Source organism: Salvelinus fontinalis, chromosome 5, assembly GCF_029448725.1.
Source record: "Salvelinus fontinalis isolate EN_2023a chromosome 5, ASM2944872v1, whole genome shotgun sequence".
Lineage (NCBI taxonomy): Eukaryota > Metazoa > Chordata > Actinopteri > Salmoniformes > Salmonidae > Salvelinus > Salvelinus fontinalis.
This window is the reverse complement of record NC_074669.1, coordinates 25,144,741-25,164,244: the sequence shown is the minus strand read 5'-3', so window position 1 is coordinate 25,164,244 and position 19,504 is coordinate 25,144,741. Positions and strand designations below refer to the sequence as shown.

At 47.4% G+C, this 19,504-nt stretch overlaps 1 protein-coding gene across 27 annotated transcripts in view; it reads left to right on the top strand.

Annotated features, from left to right (window-relative positions):
- Positions 1-19,504, top strand: part of fryl (furry homolog, like) — an 87,784-nt gene that overhangs the window by 50,562 nt on the left and 17,718 nt on the right. For 11 of the 27 annotated variants that reach the window (XM_055922987.1, XM_055922986.1, XM_055922968.1 and 8 more), the window contains 39 exons: positions 1,093-1,173; positions 1,378-1,546; positions 2,321-2,413; positions 2,936-3,034; positions 3,406-3,507; positions 5,000-5,044; positions 6,228-6,331; positions 6,602-6,710; positions 6,818-6,904; positions 7,017-7,188; positions 7,441-7,573; positions 7,662-7,769; positions 7,925-8,162; positions 8,627-8,806; positions 8,934-9,020; positions 9,311-9,579; positions 10,312-10,516; positions 10,703-10,827; positions 11,013-11,070; positions 11,162-11,253; positions 11,391-11,563; positions 11,647-11,807; positions 11,903-12,013; positions 12,273-12,427; positions 12,521-12,620; positions 12,726-12,894; positions 13,082-13,347; positions 13,442-13,582; positions 13,688-13,859; positions 14,088-14,175; positions 14,274-14,386; positions 16,102-16,252; positions 16,348-16,451; positions 16,618-16,800; positions 17,004-17,205; positions 17,534-17,661; positions 17,817-18,004; positions 18,275-18,369; positions 18,814-19,442. In XM_055922987.1, coding sequence (XP_055778962.1) covers positions 1,093-1,173; positions 1,378-1,546; positions 2,321-2,413; positions 2,936-3,034; positions 3,406-3,507; positions 5,000-5,044; positions 6,228-6,331; positions 6,602-6,710; positions 6,818-6,904; positions 7,017-7,188; positions 7,441-7,573; positions 7,662-7,769; positions 7,925-8,162; positions 8,627-8,806; positions 8,934-9,020; positions 9,311-9,579; positions 10,312-10,516; positions 10,703-10,827; positions 11,013-11,070; positions 11,162-11,253; positions 11,391-11,563; positions 11,647-11,807; positions 11,903-12,013; positions 12,273-12,427; positions 12,521-12,620; positions 12,726-12,894; positions 13,082-13,347; positions 13,442-13,582; positions 13,688-13,859; positions 14,088-14,175; positions 14,274-14,386; positions 16,102-16,252; positions 16,348-16,451; positions 16,618-16,800; positions 17,004-17,205; positions 17,534-17,661; positions 17,817-18,004; positions 18,275-18,369; positions 18,814-19,442 — 5,885 coding nt within the window. The remainder of the gene's footprint in view (positions 1-1,092; positions 1,174-1,377; positions 1,547-2,320; positions 2,414-2,935; positions 3,035-3,405; positions 3,508-4,999; positions 5,045-6,227; positions 6,332-6,601; positions 6,711-6,817; positions 6,905-7,016; positions 7,189-7,440; positions 7,574-7,661; positions 7,770-7,924; positions 8,163-8,626; positions 8,807-8,933; positions 9,021-9,310; positions 9,580-10,311; positions 10,517-10,702; positions 10,828-11,012; positions 11,071-11,161; positions 11,254-11,390; positions 11,564-11,646; positions 11,808-11,902; positions 12,014-12,272; positions 12,428-12,520; positions 12,621-12,725; positions 12,895-13,081; positions 13,348-13,441; positions 13,583-13,687; positions 13,860-14,087; positions 14,176-14,273; positions 14,387-16,101; positions 16,253-16,347; positions 16,452-16,617; positions 16,801-17,003; positions 17,206-17,533; positions 17,662-17,816; positions 18,005-18,274; positions 18,370-18,813; positions 19,443-19,504) is intronic. The other 16 variants (XM_055922988.1, XM_055922973.1, XM_055922979.1 and 13 more) reach the window with 9 other exon arrangements.

The window sequence follows — 19,504 nt, the reverse complement described above, 5'->3', positions numbered from 1 at the left end:
TTTGGGGGGGGGGGGGGGACTAATTTCAACTAACTTGTAGTTTTTGGGTCTTCATCAAATGTTTTTTGGTTTTCAGTTTAATTGCATATATTCAAATATTTTCAAATGTTGCTTTGGTTTTCTGAGAGGTATTCAAAATAGTTTCAAATGTTATTTGTTTTTCTGAGACCTGTATTTGAATATCAAATCATTTTTGCCTTTTAGTTGTAACTATATAGACTAAATTCGTCTACCTTGAGTATTTGAAAAGTTGGTATTTTCAGATAAATAAGTTACAGCTGTTTTCTGCCTAGGTTTGACACACACACACACACACACACACTGCTGTCATATATACCAGCGGTGTTCTCTTACCCTACGAGGTCCGGAGCCTGCTGGTTTTCTGTTCTATCTGATAATTAATTGCACACACCTGGTCTCCCAGATCTAAATCAGTCCCTGCTTAGAGGAGAACAATGAAAAAACGCAATGGAACTGGCTTCGAGGTCCACAGTTGAGTTTTGAGGGCTATATACAGTACAGTAGTCTAAGTCCAACACAGATAATATTCCTGAGTGGTTTTGGCTCTGCGGCGCAGTGACTCATTACTTTATGGGTGTTTGGATAGACTGTTTTTTTATAACCGTTTTTTTTGGTCCCGTGTGGCTCAGTTGGTAGAGCATGGCGCTTGCAACGCCAGGGTTGTGGGTTCATTTCCCACGGGGGGGACCAGGATGAATATGTATGAACTTTCCAATTTGTAAGTCGCTCTGGATAAGAGCGTCTGCTAAATGACTTAAATGTAAATGTAAATAACCAATGTGTGTGACTTTATGGCCTGTCCACATTGTCACTTACAGAAAACACAATCGCCACTTGTTAGACAAGTTGAGTAAACCTCCACTCAACTGTTTCAACCCTACATTATACAGCCACATGCCTCTGGTTTTAGAGAGATGGCTGTTGGGATGATATTTCCTTTAATAGTTTTGTTTGTTCAGCTGCTTCTCACAGGTCTGTTTATGGGTCAGTGTCTTCGTACACCCATGTTAAAATATTACGAGAGCTACTTCTCTTTGTGTGGGTGGGTCAACGATGTCTTCTGATTGACAGGTACTCCGGCCCCAACACTGGCAATGTGCACATCATAGCAGACCTGTATGCGGAGGTCATCGGAGTTCTCACACAGTCAAAGTAAGCGTTTTCTCCTTGGGGTTTTTCCAAGTTCAAGTCCTCTCAACACCGTTGAAATAACTTAACAGGTCACTTCTGTTTTATTCACATGCCACTTCTAAACTATATGTTAAAAATGAGCCAACTCCTTATGAAAGACTCAGTCCGTTGAATCAGAGGCTGAGTGAGACGCTTAATCGGTGTAATGTGCGTTGGTCGCTCCAGGTTCCAGGCGGTGCGTAAGAAGTTCATCACGGAGCTGAAGGAGCTGAGGCAGAAGGAGCAGAGCCCCTACGTGGTCCAGAGCATCATCAGCCTCATCATGGGCATGAAGTTCTTCAGGGTCAAGATGTACCCCGTGGAGGACTTCGAGGCCTCCTTCCAGTTCATGCAGGTCAGTTATCCTGGGTCGTGTTCATTTAGAGTGCACCGTAGCAAACTGTACCAAGAAAAGAAGCGTTCCTCATTGGACAAGTTCAGGCATTCCTTCCCGTTTCAAGTTTTTGGTGAATTCAACCCTGATGTGTCCAAACAACAGGCGTTGATCTAATCTACTGGATGCCCAGACTGTACGGTACTGTATGTCTGATTGTGTCCGAGTGGCTCCGTATGCTCGACTGATGGCTCTCAGCGGAACCACTGTACACCCATTAGAGGTTTTACTGCAGCCCTTTTGTTGGGACTCAGCAGCTCTCTGTAGCAGAGCCTCATAAAGCCAGAGTAACGATCAAATAGCGGATCATTGTGCCAAGAGGAGTGTGTGCATTTTAGGCCCAGCCAAGAGCACTGAACGGAGCAATGGCATTTCGTTAAGCTCAATACGGCAGCAAAAATCTTGCTCAATATGCTCCCCTTGAAACAAGCCCTGATTTCCCCAGCGTGTTAATGGAACATGTTGGGGAATATGCAGAGATTTATTTTTTTCCCCTTACGTCTGTTGGTGTCTGTGCTGCTACGTCTGCATTGCTTGCTGTTGGGGTTTTAGGCTGGGTTTCTGTACAGCACTTTGTGACATCAGCTGATGTAAGAAGGGCTTTATAAATACATTTGATTCTGCCCATATGCAAGAATCCGTTGCACTGTCTTGGTTTTATGTGTCTAATGAGTTTGTGGATCTGTTACTCTGTTTGTCCTCATCCATGTTGGTATGGCTCTGTGTGTTCCTCAGGAGTGTGCCCAGTATTTCCTGGAGGTGAAGGATAAGGACATAAAGCATGCATTGGCTGGCCTCTTTGTTGAGATCCTCATTCCTGTTGCTGCTGTGAGTACCAACCAGACAACATAGTACAGAACATGGGAAACCCCACATTCCAAAGAATGGTTATTAGTAGCTTAGTGTTTTTCTGTAAAAGATAGATTCCACTGTGTTAGTTACCATAGAAAACACATTAGATTGGCTGTAATGTCATTGACTGCGTCTGAAATTGCACACTATTCCCTAAGTGTGGGCCCTGGTGAAAAGTAGTGCACAATATTTTGTTTTTTTAACATTTATTTAACCAGGTAGGCCAGTTGAGAAAAAGTTCTCATTTACAACTGCGACCTGGCCAAGATAAAGCAAAGCAGTGCAACACAAACAACAACACATAGTTACACATGGAATAAACAAACATACAGTCAATAATACAATAGAAAAAGTCTATATACAGTGTGTGCAAATGAGGTAGGATAACGGAGGTAAGGCAATAAATAGGCCATAGTGGCGACTATAAAGGGAATTAGGGTACCATTTTGGTCGCACGTATTAATTGAATGAGCTGTGGTGACCGCTTCCTCCCTGCAGGCGGTGAAGAATGAAGTCAACGTGCCGTGCCTCAAGAACTTTGTGGAGATGCTCTACCAGACAACCTTTGACCTTAGCTCCAGGAAGAAGCACTCTTTGGTAATGTCAACTCTTCCCTCCCACTTCTCTCTCCTGTCTCTTTTCCCGCTCTTTTTTTATTATGTCAACTTGTTAACTATCTTCTCCCTCTCTTTACCCATTCCCGCCCTCTCTTTACCCATTCCCGCCCTCTCTTTACCCATTCCCGCCCTCTCTTTACCCATTCCCGCCCTCTCTTTACCCATTCCCGCCCTCTCTTTACCCATTCCCGCCCTCTCTTTACCCATTCCCGCCCTCTCTTTACCCATTCCCGCCCTCTCTTTACCCATTCCCGCCCTCTCTTTACCCATTCCCGCCCTCTCTTTACCCATTCCCTCCCTCTCTTTACCCATTCCCGCCCTCTCTTTACCCATTCCCGCCCTCTCTTTCAGGCTCTGTATCCTCTGGTGACGTGCCTGCTGTGTGTCAGTCAGAAGCAGTTCTTCCTCAATAACTGGCACATCTTCCTCACAAACTGCCTCTCGCACCTGAAGGTAAACGACACAATCCGCTCAAGCATGTACCTGACAGTTACTGGCCTTTAAAGGACTCTGAAAAGAAATGCAAACGTCCATGCCAATTTCACATTTGAATAGGACGCTTTCTGTTTTATCTTTAAAGACAGCGGCTTCCCTAATGTTGGAAGTTCACTGGGACATGTCATTGAGTGTCATTTTCTAAAGACTGTATATTGAAAAAAGATTATCTCCGGTCCCTTTAGCTGTGTTAAGTGCTATGAACCTAAAGTATGTGTTGCATACCAAGTTCTGTCATTTGTTACTGTTACCATGACTGAACCCTTATTACTCTAGCAGAATGTTATTTAGCCCAGGTAAGTTGTTAATTGTCATAGTGAGATGTTAGCCATCCCTCACACATCAGAAATGGATCTGAGGTGTTTTGGGGTTGAAGGGTGTGCCTTAAAAATCATATCTTCCTCCTACCCTGTCCGACAACCCCTTCCAAACCGATCAAGCCAATCAATCATGCTCCTGTACCGTACCTCAAGCCAATCCAGCCCAGATTTTACTGTGTTGTGTGACTGTCTCCTCGCTTCTCAACTCTGAATAGATTCCCTTGTGGCGATTCATTCCCTCTGATTCCATGGTGGACACGTGCTATAATTCCCTTTGCTCCTGATGACTCTGTTGTTGAACTGACTCTCTATAATCACAGTCAGGTGGTGATTCAGTTGCTTTTGATATCCTGTGAAAGATTAGATTCTCTTTGACAGTTTTACTTAACCTGGTGATTTAGATTAGTCCATTTGGTGCTGATGTAATCTCCCTTGTTTTTGTGGTGAAACCTTGAGTCTCTGGTGGAGATTTGTTTGGAGTGATGATTTAGCTCCTATTGGACATTTGAACCCTGTCCTTGTTCTCACATCACTCCAGATCAAATGCTGATTCCGATTGATTCAGTTTGGTGCCTTACCTTGTTTTGGAGAGCGAGAATCAAACAGATTTTGTCGGTGCCGTAACATACGGCTTGCTTTCCTACTTGGTGTCAGTTTACTGTCCCTCCACATGCCATCTGTCCACACCTTCTTCACCCCTGCTTTGTGTGTGTGTTCTCTTCCCTGTCAATTTGATTTGCCATCTATTGCACATCTTTCATCTCTCTTCACTTTCAAAAAGTATGAAATATAAGAACATCATGCTACATGTCAAAATGTAAAAAACTATGTAATATTGTCTATATTAGTGTATCATTGCAGTCTTTCTATACGACTATATTGATGGATATTTGTGTTTTGACATTACTGCTTTTGCATTTCATACTTTGCATCTCACTTCTGTGTCTAATATGAGACTGACTCAAGTCGATAGAAGGCAGTTAGTTGGTAGTGAGGGTTTTTAGTCAAACTTCTCATTTTTGTGTTTCTATTATATTTTGCTCTGTTCTTTCTAACCTGCATGTCTCCCTCCCCACATCCTCACACGCCATGTCTCCTGTCGTTTTGGCTCACATTTTCACTCGCTCCAGATACCGTCTAACAACAGCATCCGAAAGCAGATTGAGACACTGCAGGTGAGTTTGTCTGGTGGCATGACCCCCCCCCCCCCCCTCCCTCAGAGGTCACCTGACCCTGTCCTGAGCCTCTGGAGGACAGAGGGGATGCACCTCCTTAACCAGGGGAAAAAATGTGCTGGACACTGATAGTTCTCTTAAAGTGTAACTTACTGAGAGAAAAGATTACACAGAAAATAGTGGTTGGACACTTGGCACTTAATCGCAAATTGTTTGAAACGCAATGATGGCTTTGATTTCATCAGTGGTTTATGGCTTTGCTGTTTTCTGTGTATAGTAGTGGTTAGCGCATCACCCTGGTGACGTCAATAGAGCGGACTGCATCATGCCAATGTGTAGGTAACACATTCTCAGAGACCTACCTTACTCTTTGAGGGGTATTACGAAGCCAGTTACCTGGAAGGAGTTGTTTGTAGATCTGAGGACTAACCAGATGGATTTTGTAGTCTCGTTTTGGAGACCCGTAGAGTCCTGCATCATTTTGTGTGTTCTATTAGCGTTCGTGAGAGGCTGTCTCTAGTTACACCCAATTCTATTATCTCTGTGGCGTTGTTGTGTGAAGCACCCTTGTAGCTCCACGGCCCACTGAAGGGTTGGAAAGGTCATTTTAGTACCCTTGAAAGAATCCTTTGTATGGTTGTCCGCTGTGTTGATGTTGGACGAGGGTCTGTTGCGTGCGTGGATTTGATGGGCAGCACTGTGTAATTGCGTTTTTAGTCACTGTTTTTTATTTTAGATTTTGTGAACGCTCAGCTGTACAAACATTCCCCGGGGTTTGGAACATCAGAAACTACCGCTAGCATAACACGGTGTACTACATCTATATATAGACAGGCTCACTCTGGCACAGATTTATTTTACGACAAGCTGAAATCTTTTCAAGAATCTCGTACGTCAGTCGTTTTTCTATAAGATGATTCCTAAATGTAATTGGTGTGTGACAGATGTATGAATCTGACAGGCCGTTAGATCTGAAGGTGGACCTCGTTATCAAATCACAGATACGACTTGCCGCGAGTCATATCCATCACTGGGGCATCTCAAACATTTACTCTAAATGAGACCTCAAACAAGCTGTGTGAATTGTCTCATTCAGTACAGTAGGTCAAAGGAATGGTTTGTGCTCCACACCGGACTTCCCAAAGGAGGCAGTTCTGAATGTTCCCTCTCTGTCCTTTTTTAGAACAAAGACCCCAAAATGTCCCGTGTGGCGCTGGAGTCCCTTTACAGACTGCTGTGGGTCTACATCATCAGGATCAAGTGTGAGAGCAACACCGTCACGCAGAGGTCAGTACCAGCCCGGCCCAGAGACAGACGGGTCAGGGCCCACACACTCACCCTGTTGGCCCATGACCATGCTATCTCTGTGTGAACAGTCACTGTCAAATGAAAATCACCCAGACCAGCACCTAAATCACCATATTACAACAAACAAATGCCCACTCCTTCTGCAGAACTAGAATCCCATCTACTCTCAGAACTGGTCTAGTCTACAGACTCCTTGGTGAACATCCCCAGTTGATTAATCCCTTTTAATCCTCTCCTGTTTCCCTGCAGCCGGCTGCTCAGCATCGTTTCAGCACTTTTCCCCAAAGGTTCCCGTAGTGTGGTGCCGAGGGATACGCCCCTCAACATCTTTGTCAAGATCATCCAGTTCATAGCTCAGGTTTGTTTTGAGGTCATGCTGGAGCAGTTCTTCCTGTATAATTCAGCGAATGGCTTGAATGTTATCTGTGGTTAGTGATTATTGGTCTTTTGTGGCTCATTTCACAGGAAAGGCTTGACTTTGCTATGAAGGAGATAATTTATGACCTACTGTGTGTGGGGAAATCTCACAAGACCTTCACCATCAATCCAGAGGTAAGAGATGGCCGAGAGACGACAGTCATTTTCCAATCATACTCACTGTGATTGAAGAGTATAATCTCTGACTGTTCCTTTCTCCCTCTCTCTCTCATTCTCTCGTTCCCAGAGGATGAATATTGGTCTGAGGGCCTTCCTGGTGATAGCTGACAGTCTGCAGCAGAAGGACGGGGAGCCGCCCATGCCCACCACAGGGGTCATCATGCCCTCAGGAAACACTCTGCGGGTCAAAAAGATCTTCCTCGCCACCACCCTCACTGACGAGGAGGCCAAGGTCATCGGTAGGTCAACATCTCTGTGCTCTACCCTGGTCACAACAGGACAGTATGACTCAGCTATGACTCGGGGACTATGGACCAAAGTTAGCTTTGTTGTTAACTCCAGCAATTTTACATTGATGTTGAACTTGAAATGTGGATCATTGTGCACTGTCTCTGCTGAATACATTTATTAAATAAATAATCTTATGGGAGTGGGTTTTTTAAGGTTAAGTTTGTGTATAGTATCAGAGTAATGAATGTGTGTGTTTGTAGGCATGTCGCTGTACTACCCAGCGGTGAGAAAGGCCCTGGACAACATCCTGCGTCATCTGGACAAGGAGGTGGGGCGCTCCATGAGCATGACCAACGTCCAGATGTCCAATAAGGAGCCTGAGGACATGATCACGTAAGGGCCTCTGACTTAAAACATATGTGGCCCATAACATGTGTGTTTTTTTACTGTGTGTGTGTGTAAACTGTGTGTTGTGTTGCAGGGGGGAGAGGAAGCCGAAGATCGATCTGTTCCGTACGTGTGTGGCGGCCATCCCCAGGCTGATCCCGGACGGCATGAGCAGACAGGACCTGATCGAGCTGCTGGCTAAGTAAAGGACCCCACTCCTTCACATGCACCACCTCTTCTGGGACTAATTGATGAACAGATCAATGGGGCTTTTTATTTTGCCAAAGCTGTGCCTTCAAAAGCTCGGTTTGTGATCCCGTTTTGACCTCTGTCTGACCCGTGCGTCCTCCTCTCCAGGCTGACCATCCACATGGACGAGGAGCTGCGCGGCCTGGCCTTCACCACCCTGCAGGCTCTGATGCTGGACTTCCCAGAGTGGAGGGAGGACGTGCTCTCTGGCTTCGTCTACTTCGTGGTGCGCGAGGTCACCGACGTCCACCCCACGCTGCTGGACAACGCCGTCAAGATGCTGCTGCAGCTCATCAGCCAGTGGAGGCAGGCCGTCCAGACCAGCAACAAGACCCACGAGGCACAGGTGGGTGGAGAGTGGATAGCTGTGGCGTCTCTCATTTTGTCTGGTTGTGGTCAACCCTGTGTGTTTTACATGTGCGTAACGCCGTACAAGGACAGGGACTCGAACTTCTTGCTCTGTACTGTAGTAGTAGGGTTATTTAAGCAATAATGCTAGAGGGGGTGTGGTATATGGCCAGTATATCATGGCTAAGGGCTGTTCTTAGGCACAAAGCAACGCGGACATTCCTTATTCGTGGTATATTGGCCACATATCACAAACCCCCGAGGTGCCTTATTGCTATTATAAACTGGTTACCAATGTAATTAGAGCAGTAAAAATAATGTTTTGTCATACCAGTGGTTTACGTTCTGATATATCACGGCTGTCTGCCAATCAGCATTCAGGGCTCAAACCATCCAGTTTATATTGTGTATTTTGAATTGGGTTTGTGTGGTAAAGTAACCCTGTCTGTGTGTGTGCTCCAGCAGGGCCCTGGAAGCGGGCCGTCTCTGCCCCTGGAGCGCTCTCCTCTGTGGGGGGTGCTGCACGTGGCGGAGGGCCTGGCACTGGTGGTTCTGTGCAGCTGCCGCCCCGCCACGCGCAGGCTGGCTGTTAATATCCTCAAAGAGGTCCGAGCCCTGCACACCGCTCTGGGCATCGCCAAGGTAACTACCAACTCAGACTGACAGATGGGGTTGTGAAAGTGACTCAAATAATGAGATGAAGTGTTGTTAAAGTAACCTCAGTTAAGATGCAAGAGACTCAGTTACTGTTTCTGCCTGTCTTTTTCAGGGAGATGAGGAGTTGGCCATAGATGTGATGGACAGGCTAAGTGCATCTGTGCTGGAGAGCTTCATCCATCTCACAGGAGCTGACCAGGTAAGAATGGCAAAGCTGTTGAGTAACACACACATGATTTTGATTTAACTAGGCAAGTCAATTAAGAATAAATTCTTATTTACAATGACTGCCTACCAAGAGGCAAAAGGCCACCGACGGGTGCTGGGATCCAAAATAAAAATGTAGGACAAAACGCACATCACGACAAGAGACTACGCAAAGAGAGACCTAGGACAACGCATGGCAGCAACACAACATGGTAGCAACACATGGCAGCAGCACAACATCGTACATACACCCTGACCCTCAGCCTCCTCTCTCCCCTGCAGACCAACCTGCTATATTGTCCCAGCGGTATCGACCTGCAGACGCTGGCAGAATGGAACTCGTCTCCCATCAGCCACCAGTTTGACGTGGTCAGCCCGTCGCACATCTGGGTGTTTGCCCACGTGACGCAGGGCCAGGACCCCTGGGTCATCAGCCTGTCCAGCTTCCTGCGCCAGGAGCACCTGCCCAAGCACTGCCCCACCGCACTCAACTACGCCGGGATGTTCGCCTACACACGCCTGCAGCTGCTCTCTCCGCAAGTGGACATCAAGTATGTCTCTCCAGGCCTTTACTCTGTCAATGTTGTTCTCTTAGGTGCATGTACACGTTTACATTTGAGGTTGTAAAAAGGCACTTAGAATTGATGTGGTTACAGTCTGCGCACTAGAGGGCTGAGTGACGTCACCCTGTCTCGTGTACGGTGTCCATACGGTCTACACCGTAACTGGAGACTCGGCGCGTGACTGGATGACTTCATCCTAATAGATCCCTCAGCTGTATACGTATGTGAGCCCCGTGAGGAGGAGAGTTGGCCCCTGTCTTTTTACAGTGTTTGTATGTCTGACACACATGGAAATTATTTCAGTAATATTGTAAATCACTCCCTCCAGGATTCCAAGATTCTGCGATTTCCCTGCATATTATGCTATGGCTTGCAGATTTGACCAATCACCTCACTATTTCCACTTAAAGCACTCAAAGCGTAGCAATATTGTCACATTAAACTTACCCATCAGCGCAGTACAAAAAGAGGGCTTGCAGTTTCAACCAATCCCAGCAAATTTACCACGTAGTATGATTCAATTAAGCCACACGTCAACAAACTTTTCCCCTTTGCAACTCATTTTCACCACAAATTAAACAGTTTTTGCATATTGCCATTCAAAATGTCAGAATTGCCACAGCAAAATTGTGCATCTTTGCCCGCAAACTCTATATATATATATATATATCTCTATCTAATCGCCTGCCTGTTATTAACCTTTGTCCTCTGCCCCTGCAGCAGCCCTATAAATGCTAAGAAGCTGAACAGCCTGAGCAGCAGTAGTGACTCGTACGTGGGGCTGTGGAGGAACTACCTGATCCTCTGTTGTAGCTCCGCCACTTCCTCCCCCAACTCCTCCTCCTCCACCTCTGGCTCCGTCCGCTGCTCCCCGCCTGAGACGCTGGCGTCCACGCCGGACAGTGGCTACAGCTACGACTCTAAGGTCAGAGGGCATGACCTATCTATTTTTTCTCTCTATACGTTTTACTTGATTGCTGTCAGTGTGATAATGCCTATTCCAAGTTGAGAAAATGCAGTGTTTTTTTACTATATAAATCTCTATCCTTTTAGTTAGATATTGAAAAATCATTCGTTTTCATTTTGATTTCTGATCTTTGTGTGTGTCCAGATTATTGGCACTCCGTCCCCCTCATCCCTGTTCAAACACGTTGTCCCGATGATGCGCTCTGAGAGCATGGACATCACAGAGTCACTCGTCCTGGGGCTTGGCAGGACCAACCCCGTGGCCTTCAGGTGAGGGAGCCACTCTGTACGTCCGCCTGTGGCTGAGAGTCATGTTTCAGTTGCCTGTGTTTGAATTTGCATGTTTGAATATATAGTAGTGTGTGCGTTATTTGGTTAGTAGGCACAGAATGTAGTGAGTGAGTTTGTATGAGCGTTTGCCCGGTAGTTTTCCTTACTTCTATTCCGTCTTCCAGAGATCTGATAGAGGAACTGAACCCCATCATTAAGGAGGCTCTGGAGAGGAGACCTGAGGTGGGTGCAGCTTACTGTCCCTCACATCTCCATGTATCTAACATAACACTGTACTACCTGCTCAGTACTGGCTCTGCCCCTCTTGTTGCAGAACATGAAGCGACGTAGGCGTCGCGACATCCTGAGGGTCCAGCTGGTCCGGATCTTTGAGCTGCTGGCCGACGCTGGCGTCGTCAGTCAGACGTGAGTAGAAGCCAGAACAGAACAGAACCATTACATATAAATACACAAGTAGTTATATAGTATCCTAGAATAGAATCATGGACCTTCCATCTTTTGAATTCACTGACCCCTGTACTGTACCCCCTGTGTGTGTGCAGGGGGAGTGGCGGTCTGGACGGGGAAAGTCACTCTCTGAACTCGACACTGTTGGAGTATGTGGATCTGACGAGACAGCTGCTGGAGGCTGAGAACGACAAAGATTCAGACACACTGAAGGACATCCGCTGCCACTTCAGCGCTCTGGTGGCCAACATCATTCAGAACGTCCCAGGTACTACACACACACACTATAAAGTGTAAAATGTTGTATATGTGTGAGTGGCTATTTGACATCTGCGTATGTATTCCCACCAGTGCACCAGAGGAGGACCATCTTCCCCCAGCAGTCTCTGAGACACAGTCTATTCATGTTGTTCAGCCACTGGGCGGGGCCCTTCAGCATCATGTTCACCCCACTAGACCGGTACAGCGACCGCAACATGCAGATCAACCGACACCAGTACTGTGCTCTCAAGGTACAACCAGCTGTTCACACGCAAGACTATCTCTGAGATCCCACTCTGTAAACACGTCATGACGGGGTAAATGTTTGTCTACTGCGTGTCTGCAGGCCATGTCGGCAGTGTTGTGCTGTGGTCCAGTGGCTGATAACGTTGGCCTCTCCTCTGACGGTTATCTCTACAAGTGGTTGGACAACATCCTGGACTCTCAGGACAGGAAGGTAAGAGAAGAGCCCTTCTGCACTACAGCCCCACTGCTGGGCTTAAACTATTCCTTGATTACCACCAGCTGTCCGTCATCTGCACTGATATGATCGCCAAACAGGATAAGGCTAAACTTTCACGGGTTCAATTACTTTGAGTGGTACGGATGAAGGGAAGGAAATAGCTTGACTCTTGAGGTGCAGCGCTGAGTGTATATGGAGGGCTTGTGCTGATGGTCCCTCTGATGGTCTGTTTCTCTGTGTGTGTCCCCTGCAGGTGCACCAGTTGGGCTGTGAGGCGGTGATGCTGCTGTTGGAGCTGAACCCAGACCAGAGTAACCTGATGTTCTGGGCTGTGGACCGCTGTTACACTGGCTCACGCCGCGTGGCTGCCGGCTGCTTCAGGGCCATCGCCAACGTCTTTCACAACAGGCACGTCGGCCATTTTATAGTGTGTGTGTTTCTCTGTGTATTAACTCTGTAATCCATAATGTGTTAATATGATTGATATCATATGGTCTACAGGGATTACCAGTTTGACACTGTGGTGCTGCTGAATCTGATCTTGTTCAAGTCGGCTGATTCATCCAGAGATATCTATGAGGTGGCCATGCAGCTGCTGCAGGTTGGTTTGACACGATCCGGGACACATACTGGATCTATTTGGGAAAAATCCATTATTTTTTACATGTACTTAATGGGATTTTTCTGTGCGTGTTCTGTTCCCCAGATCTTGGAGCCCAAGCTCTTCCGTTACGCTCACAAACTGGAGATCCAGAGAACAGATGGGATCCTGAGCCCTCCTTCCCCGCTGCCACACCTCTACTCTGTCTCCTACTACCAGCTGTCTGAGGAGCTGGCCAGGACATACCCAGAGCTCACCCTGCCCATTTTCTCAGGTCTGCACTGTTACATCACACATCGTCCTACACTCTTCGGTCTCATTGGGCAAATCTCAAAGGACACCCTGGTCAATGTAGTGCTCTTTAAAAGGAAATGGCCGGTCATTCGAGATGCGTAGCTTTGGCGTTTGGCACGTAGATTTGAGTCTTATCGGTGCGGCGACTGTGCTGTTTCCTTCCCCAGAGGTGAGCCAGCGTATCCAGACAGCACACCCTGGTGGTCGCCAGGTGATGCTGCACTACCTCCTGCCCTGGATGAACAACGTGGAGCTGGTGGACTTCAAGCCGTCGCCGCGGCGACAGGAACCCCCAGTCTGTGAGGAGGAGGAAGAGGCCCACGAGCGCGACATGATGATGGTCAACAGCCGGCGCTGGCTCAGAGGGGAGGGCTGGGGCTCCCCACACGCCACCACCATGGTGCTCAACAACCTCATGTTCATGACCGCCAAGGTACGACCGCGACCTGACCCCACACAGGCATTACGTTGTCTGCTGCTGATAAATGATAGTGTTTGTTTGAACTGTGTTGCGCTTGTGCATACAGTACGGGGATGAGTTTGCGTGGTCAGAGATAGAGAACGTGTGGACCACCCTGGCCGACAGCTGGCCAAAGAACCTGAAGATCATCCTGCACTTCCTCATCAGCATGTCAGGGGTCAACAGTGAGCCCAGCCTCCTGCCCTATGTAAGTCCAGTTTACACACACTGTCCTCTCTCCCTCACACCTCCCATATCCAACCATTATTCAGTCATCTCAAATGTTTGTTAAAACGTGTGTGTGTGTTGTCAGGTGAAGCGGGTGGTGGTCTACCTAGGCAGGGATAAGACTATGCAGCTGCTGGAGGAGCTGATGTGTGAGCTGGACCTGACAGACCCAGTGAGCTCTGCTGTCACTCACATGGACAACCCTCCCTACTACCGCATCACCTCCAGCTACAAGATCCCCTCCGTCACCTCAGCAGGTATATATCACACTATCTTCTATACATGTCCCTCCTCTACGTTATAGCCCTACTGTTCTGGGATATGAAACACAGATGCTTGATGTTTCTATGTTACATATTCTCCCGTCTGCTCCCTCATGGACTGTTGGACTGTATGAATGACTGTCATAATGACATTGTCTGTCATGTACCTCATAAACCTTGTTGCCGTAGTTTCTAGATGTCTATCCCCATCTCTGTCCACAGGAACCAACTCCAGCAGTAACACCATGGTGCCAGGAACCGACGGTCACCATGACAGCAGCAAAAATAAAGACTCCAACATGGATGACGGGTATGAGATCACACACTAACTCTCTCTCTCTCACACACACACACACACACACCGAGACACTCCCAGTAAGACTACAGCTGTCTCTCTGTTGTCTGCAGTTCCACCCATCTGGACATCTACAGTGGTCTGAACAGCAACCTGAGCCGTCAGCACCACCGCCTGGAGTCTCGTTACAGCAGCAGCTCTGGAGGATCCTATGAGGAGGAGAAGAGTAAGAGACAGCCATACTACTCTATGCTTTATATACAGTTGAAGTCAAAAGTTTGCATACACTTAGATTGGAGTCATTTAAACTCGTTTTTCAACCACACACAACCACCACTATAACAAACTATAGTTTTGGCAAGTCGGTTCGAACATCTACCTTGTGAATGACACAAGTAATTTTTCCAACAATTGTTTACTGACAGATTATTTCACTTTATAGTACACTGTATCACAATTCCAGTGGGTCAGAAGTTTACATACACTAAGTTGACTGTGCCTTTTAAATAGCTTGGAAAATTCCAGAAAATTATGTCATGGCTTTAGAAGCTTCTGATGGGCTAATTGACATAATTTGAGTCAATTAGAGGTGTACCTGTGGATGTATTTAAAGGACTAACTTCAAACTCAGTGCCTCTTTGCTTGACATCCTGGGGAAATCAAAATAAATCAGCCAAGACCTCAGAAGAAGAAAAAAAAATGCCCTCCACAAGTCTGGTTCAGCTTTGGGAGCAATTCCCAAACGCCTGAAAATACCACGTTCATCTGTACAAACAATAGTACGCAAGTATCAACACCATGGGACAACGCAGCCGTCATACCCCTCAGGAAGGAAACGCATTCTGTCTCCTGGAGATGAACGTACTTTGGTGCGAAAAGTGCAAATCAATCCCAGAACAACAGCAAAGGACCTTGTGAAGATGCTGGAGGAAATAGGTACAAAAGTATCTATATCCACACTAAAACGAGTCCTATATCAACATAACCTGAAGGGCCGCTCAGCAAGGAAGAAGCCACTGTTATAAAACTGCCATTAAAAAGCCAGACTACGGTTTGCAACTGCACATGGGGACAAGCTCATACTTTTTGGAGAAATGTCCTCTGGTCTGATGAAACAAAAATAGAACTGTTTGACCATAATGACTGTTATGTTTGGAGGAAAAAGGGGGAGGCTTGCAAGCCGAGGAACACCATTCCAACCATGAAGCACGGTGGTGGCAGCATCATGTTGTGGGGGTGCTTTTCTGCAGGAGGGACTGGTGCACTTCACAAAATAGATGGCATCATGAGGAAAGGAAAATTCAGTGGTTTTATTGAAGCAACATCTCAAGACATCAGTCAGGAAGTTAAAGTTTGGTCGCAAATGGGTCTTCCAAATGGACAATGACCCCAAGCATACTTCCAAAGTTGTGGTAAAATGGCTTAAGGACAACAAAGTCAAGGTATTGGACTGGACATCACAAAGCCCTGACCTCAATCCTATAGAAAATTTGTGTGAAAAAGCGTGTGTGAGCAAGGAGGCCTACATACCTGACTCAGTTATACCAGCTCTGTTGGGAGGAAGGGTCTATAATTCACGCATATTGTGGAAGGCTACCTGAAACGTTTGACCCAAGTTAAACAATTTAAAGGCAATGCTACCAAATACTAATTGAGTGCATGTAAACTTCTGACCCACTGGGAATGTGATGAAAGAAATAAAAGCTGAAATAAATCATTCTCTCCTATTATTCTGACATTTCAAATTCTTAAAATAAAGTGGTGATCCTAACTGACCTAAGACAGGGAATTTTTACTAGGATTTAAATGTCAGGAATTGTGAAGAACTGAGTTTAAATGTATTTGGCTAAGGTGTATGTAAACTTCCGACTTCAACTGTATATACATACTGTACGTTCCACGTTGCCACGGGTGTGTGTGATAAGCCACTGTTTTCGCCAGGTGACTCCATGCCGCTGTATGCTAACTGGCGTCTGAAGGTGATGGACCACAACCGTCCCGAGCCCCTCCCTTTCCCTCCCACAGGGGGTTGCTGGTCCCCTCTGGTGGACTACCTGCCGGAGACCAACACCCCTGGAGTACCCCTACACAGGTAACCTCTACCCCCCCCCCTCTCCACTTGACCTCTGACCTGTCTGTATGACCTTTCCCCTGTCCCCGCTGACCCTCTGGTGTGGTGTATCTCAGGTGTAACATAGCTGTCATCCTACTGACTGACCTCATAGTAGACCATGGGGTCAAAGTGGAGTGGAGCGCCTACCTTCACCTCCTGCTGCACTCCATCTTCATAGGTAACTAACCACTCACCTCTATACAGCTGACTGATTACAATTTGAGTGAGGTATACTTGTCTTTATACTCATCATTTACAGGCAAAACAAATGCAAAACTCAACTTTTGCCAGTGTTCATGGAATAGATTTTCTCAGCAGTCCCTTGTTGTTTCTCCCCCCACCAGGGTTGGACCACCAGCACCCTGAGGTCTACGAGCACTGCAAACGCCTCCTGCTTCACCTGCTGGTCGTCCAGGGAACCAACAGCGGCGTCCAATCCCTGGCCTCCGTGCTGCTGCGCAACCGAGAGTACAACGACCCCAAGGTGCTGACCGTGAAGCCACCGCCCCACGAGTTCAACCTCACAGGTCAGTAGCGCTCTGCAAAGATCTGAGTAGCTTAGCTCAAGCACACATCCCTTTGCCTGGTTCTGTATTGTTCAATAAGATCAGTAGGGGGCAGCAGAGATCCATGTCCTCATTTGCTCTCCAGTCTTCACAGATCAGTGTGTGAAATCTCAAGTTTCTAGCGATTCGTCAGCCATGCTCGTGTCTGTGTGTTACTCACGCAGGAGTGTGTGACTTTGTGCCAGACTACCAGCCGTCTCCCATGACAGACTCAGGCCTGAGCTCCAGCTCCACGTCGTCCAGCATCAGCCTGGGTGCAGGAGTCGTACCCCTGCCCCACCTCACCCCCACCCTGATCAACGAGGTGGACGTCACCGCAGAGCAGTACGAGAAGGTCAAAGCCCTCATCGAGTTTGTCACCTCCAGGTAGTACCCGACACTCAACTACACTACATTTACCTGGAAATCTGTTTTTTGCACTGTATGTGTCTGTCATGGCTCTGTATATCAGTTTGTCTTATGTGATGTACTGTACCATCATGACTCATTTCATTCATCCAACCCATGTATCTGATCTCGCACTTGCAGCCATGTCTGAAAGGATGGGGTATCGTTCATTTGCATGTGTTTGCGTGTGCTACTACAAACCATTTTTGTTTTGGGGTGAGAATATCAGGGTTCGATGAGTTGTGACGATCGTTCGGACTTCCCCTCGTTTTCTCTCCTGATTCGGTCTTGTCTTCCTGTCCTGCAGGAAGCGGGGGCCCCTGTGGAACCATGAGGACGTGTCACCCAAGAACCCCAATATAAAGAGTGCTGACCAGCTGAGCGTGTTCCTCCGACATGTAGTGACAGTCTTCAAACAGTCCCAGTCAGGTCCTTGTGTGTTTGTCATTTCCTTATCCCTCTCTGCTGCACTGACTGTCCTGTCTGTAGCATTTCTTAGCGCTAAAATATTGCCATTAAATATCCCTCTATTCTTATGTCTAGCATCCTTGTTTTTATATTAAATATCTCTGGCTGTTTATGTGAATCAGGTTTCCAACTGGAGCAGTTGCTGAGTGAGGTCGCCCTGCAGACTGCTCTGTCCTGCTCGTCTCGTCACTACGCAGGACGCTCCTTCCAGATCTTCAGGGCTCTCAAACAACCCCTCACAGCCGCCACACTTTCTGATGTCCTCTCACGCCTCGTAGAGACAGTGGGCGACCCGGGAGAGGAGGCACAGGTGAGCTAGACGACCCACTGGTATCAAGACAACCACCTTCTAGTATGACCTTTGCGCTGTCTGCTCTATTAGTTTTCTCACTAACTTCTGATCTCAGATGAGAGAGAGCATAGCCACTTAAACAGTGACTATACTCCAGAGGGTTCAGCCACTCTGACCTGTGATCAGTGTGGATCAGCAGCTTTGTTAGGAAGCAGCAGCCACTGGGTACTGCAGTATCAGGGGGTCGGTTTGTCTCGGTGGTTGACCTCTGCTCCTCTGTCTCCTCAGGGTTTTGTTATCGAGCTGCTGCTGACTCTGGAGTCAGGGATCGACACGCTTGCTGACACAGTCAAGAACTATGACCTCCTCACTGCCTTGGCACAGTAAGCACTGACCAGTTAGATCTGGGCAATTCCACGGTAACAGTGATAATGAGACTCAGATTTTTCACATGAAATGTATGTCAAACCAAACCAATGATTGCAAAGTTAAGCAAACCATACAACTCTATGCACAAGGACTACTTAACAATTTCCACTGAGAATTTTACAAAAACACATTTACAGTGCAGATCTAAAGTTTGGTAACAGAATGACTGTTTGTGCTGTTTGTTCCGTCATTCTGTTACCAAACTTTGCATCTGCACTGTTCTTCAAGTAAATGTGTTTTTGTAAAATGTTCAGTGGACATTGTCTCACACTGTTACTATGGAATTTCCCGTCGCTGATACAAACACAATTTTGTCAACTCGCGCTCTCTAAACACACGCATTATGTACACTTTAAAACCCTGTGTTAGCGAAACACTCATTGTCATTTATCCTGCAGGGCCTCTGCCCATGAGCACCTGCTGGGGGCCAAGTTTGCAGCTAAAAGGAAGAGCACGGGCCAGCTGAATCTGAGTAGCGGTGGTCTTTTCCACCAAGGCCACTACCCCCACAGCCACACCCGCAGCAACTCCCTCCGCGCCAGCCTCATGGGTGAACGTAAGGGAGACCGCCGCCGCAGTAACACCCTAGACATCGCCGACCGGCTGGCCGGTAGCCACGGCAACCTAGCGCGAACGCAGAGCTTGTCGTCGTTGCGGGAGGGTGGGAGAGGGGGTCCTGGGGAGGAGGCCATCCCTCCTGTGGACCCATCCAACCTGATGGCCACGGTGTTCTGGATAGCGGCTTCCCTCCTGGAGTCGGACTATGAGTTTGAGTACCTGCTGGCCCTGCGGCTGCTCAACAAGCTACTGGGCCAGCTGCCCCTGGAGAATGCAGACAGCAGGGAGAGACTAGAGAGAGTGCAGGCCAAGCTGAAATGGTACAGCTTCCCTGGTCTGCTGCAGCTCTTCCTCAAGGGCTTCACCTCAGCTTCCACCCAGGAGCTCACCATCCACCTGCTAAGCAAGCTCATCAGCGTCTCCCGCCACACACTGGTCGACCCCTCCCAGGTGGCAGGTAAGAGAGCAGGTATTGATCTTATTGATTTTATTCAGCACAAGTTCCTGGCTTCATGCTTGGTAAATGGCACT